The sequence below is a fragment of the Anopheles aquasalis genome, chromosome 2 (genome assembly GCF_943734665.1).
Source record: "Anopheles aquasalis chromosome 2, idAnoAquaMG_Q_19, whole genome shotgun sequence".
NCBI lineage: Eukaryota > Metazoa > Arthropoda > Insecta > Diptera > Culicidae > Anopheles > Anopheles aquasalis.
The window spans coordinates 2,850,001-2,852,500 of NC_064877.1; the positions used below are offsets into that span (position 1 = coordinate 2,850,001).

General features: G+C 54.4%; 2 protein-coding genes across 6 annotated transcripts in view; one reads left to right on the plus strand and one right to left on the minus strand.

The window, feature by feature from the left end:
• Positions 1-174, plus strand: part of LOC126573489 (ubiquitin carboxyl-terminal hydrolase 32) — a 13,978-nt gene extending 13,804 nt beyond the window's left edge. For all 4 annotated transcript variants that reach the window (XM_050233651.1, XM_050233655.1, XM_050233654.1 and 1 more), the window contains one exon: positions 1-174. This exon is cut by the window's left edge and continues 1,422 nt beyond it. The gene's annotated coding sequence lies outside the window, so the exon portion shown is untranslated.
• Positions 175-265: 91 nt separating this feature from the next.
• The window catches only part of LOC126570151 (arginine/serine-rich coiled-coil protein 2), a 3,612-nt gene continuing 1,377 nt past the window's right edge, over positions 266-2,500 (minus strand). For both annotated transcript variants that reach the window (XM_050227694.1, XM_050227695.1), the window contains 2 exons: positions 2,177-2,485; positions 266-2,105 (listed from right to left, as the gene is read on the minus strand). In XM_050227694.1, coding sequence (XP_050083651.1) covers positions 492-2,105; positions 2,177-2,485 — 1,923 coding nt within the window. In that variant the 3' untranslated portion in view covers positions 266-491. The remainder of the gene's footprint in view (positions 2,106-2,176; positions 2,486-2,500) is intronic.

Genomic DNA, 2,500 nt, shown 5'->3' on the forward strand with positions numbered 1-2,500 from the left:
ACCATGCTTATATTTCCCCATACGCCTAGTATGAGATAGATTACCGAAAGAGACCGAAGACGACGTGGAGAAGGAGGAGTAGTTAGTAAGTAAGAACTGCGCTACGTTGGCATAATAAAGCACAGTTGACCTCACTAAACACACACCGTGATCGGTGCTAGAAACAAGAAACGAGAATAAGTGAACAAGCGCGTATCATTTGCTTGCATTCCGTTCGGATGTTTATTCGAAACCCGAAAGACAGCGCTTCATTTGCAACTCCAAGCATTGAGGGACTTGATTTGGGTTTATATTTCATCATTCAACATGTCACCATACTACTACTCGCGAACTACTGCCGCGACACACATTAATGGCTACGTACATCTCTCTCTCTCTCTCCCTCTCTTATTTTCGACAGAAGTGTAATGCAGCGGGCCGGTATTTTCCGTTGGAACCGAGGGCCCATACGTTGTTTCGTAAATCCGGACGGACATGCCTTCGCTAGCAGCTTAAAATTGACGAGCCTGCGAGCTGAAGCCTAATCCAACGCCTCGCATCGTATGTGTTACTTGTCGGGCCACCTCGTACTGTTGTTCCATGGTCGAGAATAGTTCCTCTTGCTTCTTAATACTATCTCCCGTCAGCGGTTTGCTGGCACTGGCAGGAGTGGCACTAGTTCCACCGCTCGCCGTACTACCATCACCTGCTGCCGACTGCGGTACCGAGTGTGACGTGGAAGAGGAGGACGAGGATGGCATAATCCCCCCACCACCACCGGCTGCCCCTTCCTCGCCCGCCTTTGGCTGAGCATCTTTCACACCCATGAGTCGCAGGAACTTGGAAGCCACCTTACCATCGGTATCCTGGGCAAATTTGGCCTGCTCCCATTTGCTAATATTGGATGACACTTCTTTGCTCTCGGTCGATTTATGGCTCCAGAGCAGCTTGCGCTTCTGCACCTGATCGGCGTACCGTACCGGATTCACTACACCCGGGTTGTAGTACGAGGGAAGTGGCACACTGTCGACGGCCTTCTGGCTCTGCTGCAGCACATCAATGCCCATCTTCTCGAGCTGAGCCGCCTTGGCGTTATTGCGTAGTAGCGCAGTGCGCGACAGAATCGTACTGGCCGCATTACTGACCACTGCATCGAGCGAAGCCGCGCTGCCGACGAGTGAAGGCAGTGGCTGCAGTGTCTGTTTGTTCGCTTCATTCGAGAGATTTAGTTTGGCCGCAACGGCAGCCGGTATCAGGGAGCTCAACAGTGGCGGAGGGTTAGTGGGGATGCTCATGAGCGATGGAATCCCCGCGGTAGCGCTTACACCACCAACACCGATCCCTCCCAGCAGGGCTTGAGCTGCGGGTGGTGTAGGTAGCAGTGATGTGAGTGGTTTGGGTAGCATCGGATCGAAGAACCGCGTCGGTGTCGGTAGCAGACCAGCTCCGCTGCCTGGTGTGGGCACAGTGGCCGGTAGAACAGGGGTACGACCGATTGAACGAGATGGCGGAGACGAACGAGATCTGGAACGCGATCGGGAGCGTGATCGTGAGCTCCGTCCAGCACGTCCTCGTTCTTCTGGAGATTGCCGAGAGCGACGCGTGCTCCGGGAGTCACGTGAATTCGAACGGCGGCTTCTACGACGATCTTTGTCGTATTCATCGCCCCGTTTATCCCGTCGATCGTCTCGGCGATCGTAGTTACGGCTTCCACTGCCTCCTCCATCTCCTCGTCGATCATCGTTACGATTATTGCTCCATTTGCCACCGCCACGGCGAACCGATGCGGAGTCATTACGGTTGTCGCGACGATCGCGATCATCATCTCGATCATAGTTGCTCGCTCGATTGCGATTATTGCTGTGTCGCTGCTCCTTGTCCCGATTACGGTCCCGGTCTCGCTCGCGCTCCCTTTCACGATCTCTTTCGCGTTCTCTCTCACGCTCACGGTCACGATCACGGCTGCGTTCCCGGTTGCGGTTGCTGCGCTCACGATCACGGTCCCGTTCACGGTTTTTGCGATCTCGCTCACGGGAAGCGCTGCGATCGCGTCGTCGACTAGCGGATGGTTTCTGCACCGGAGAAGACCTTCTCCTGTTGTCATGCTGTGATGGCTTTGCTGGACTCTAGAGCGTGGAATGGGACGGGACGAATCGGAGTGTCAGAGAGTGCCATATGCATTGATCCGTTCACTTACCTTGCTTCGGTTTCTGTTGCCACCCGGTGACGACTGACGACGGCGTCGACTTTGGCTCGATGATGGCGGTGGTGGTGAAGGAGATTTCCGGTTGCGACTACCGCTCTCGGTTTTGGTACCGTGCGATGTTTTCTTATCCTTCGTTCCATTTTTGTTTCCCCCTTTCAGTGGACTGCTGTGGGAACGACGAGATTTCCTGGAATCAGAAGCCGATCCGGAATCCGAATCGGACGATGAAGAACCGTGTCCATCGTCATCGGAGGAAGAAGATGACGAAGATGAGGACGCCGAGCCGGAAGATGATGATTTCTGTAAAGAGACGGG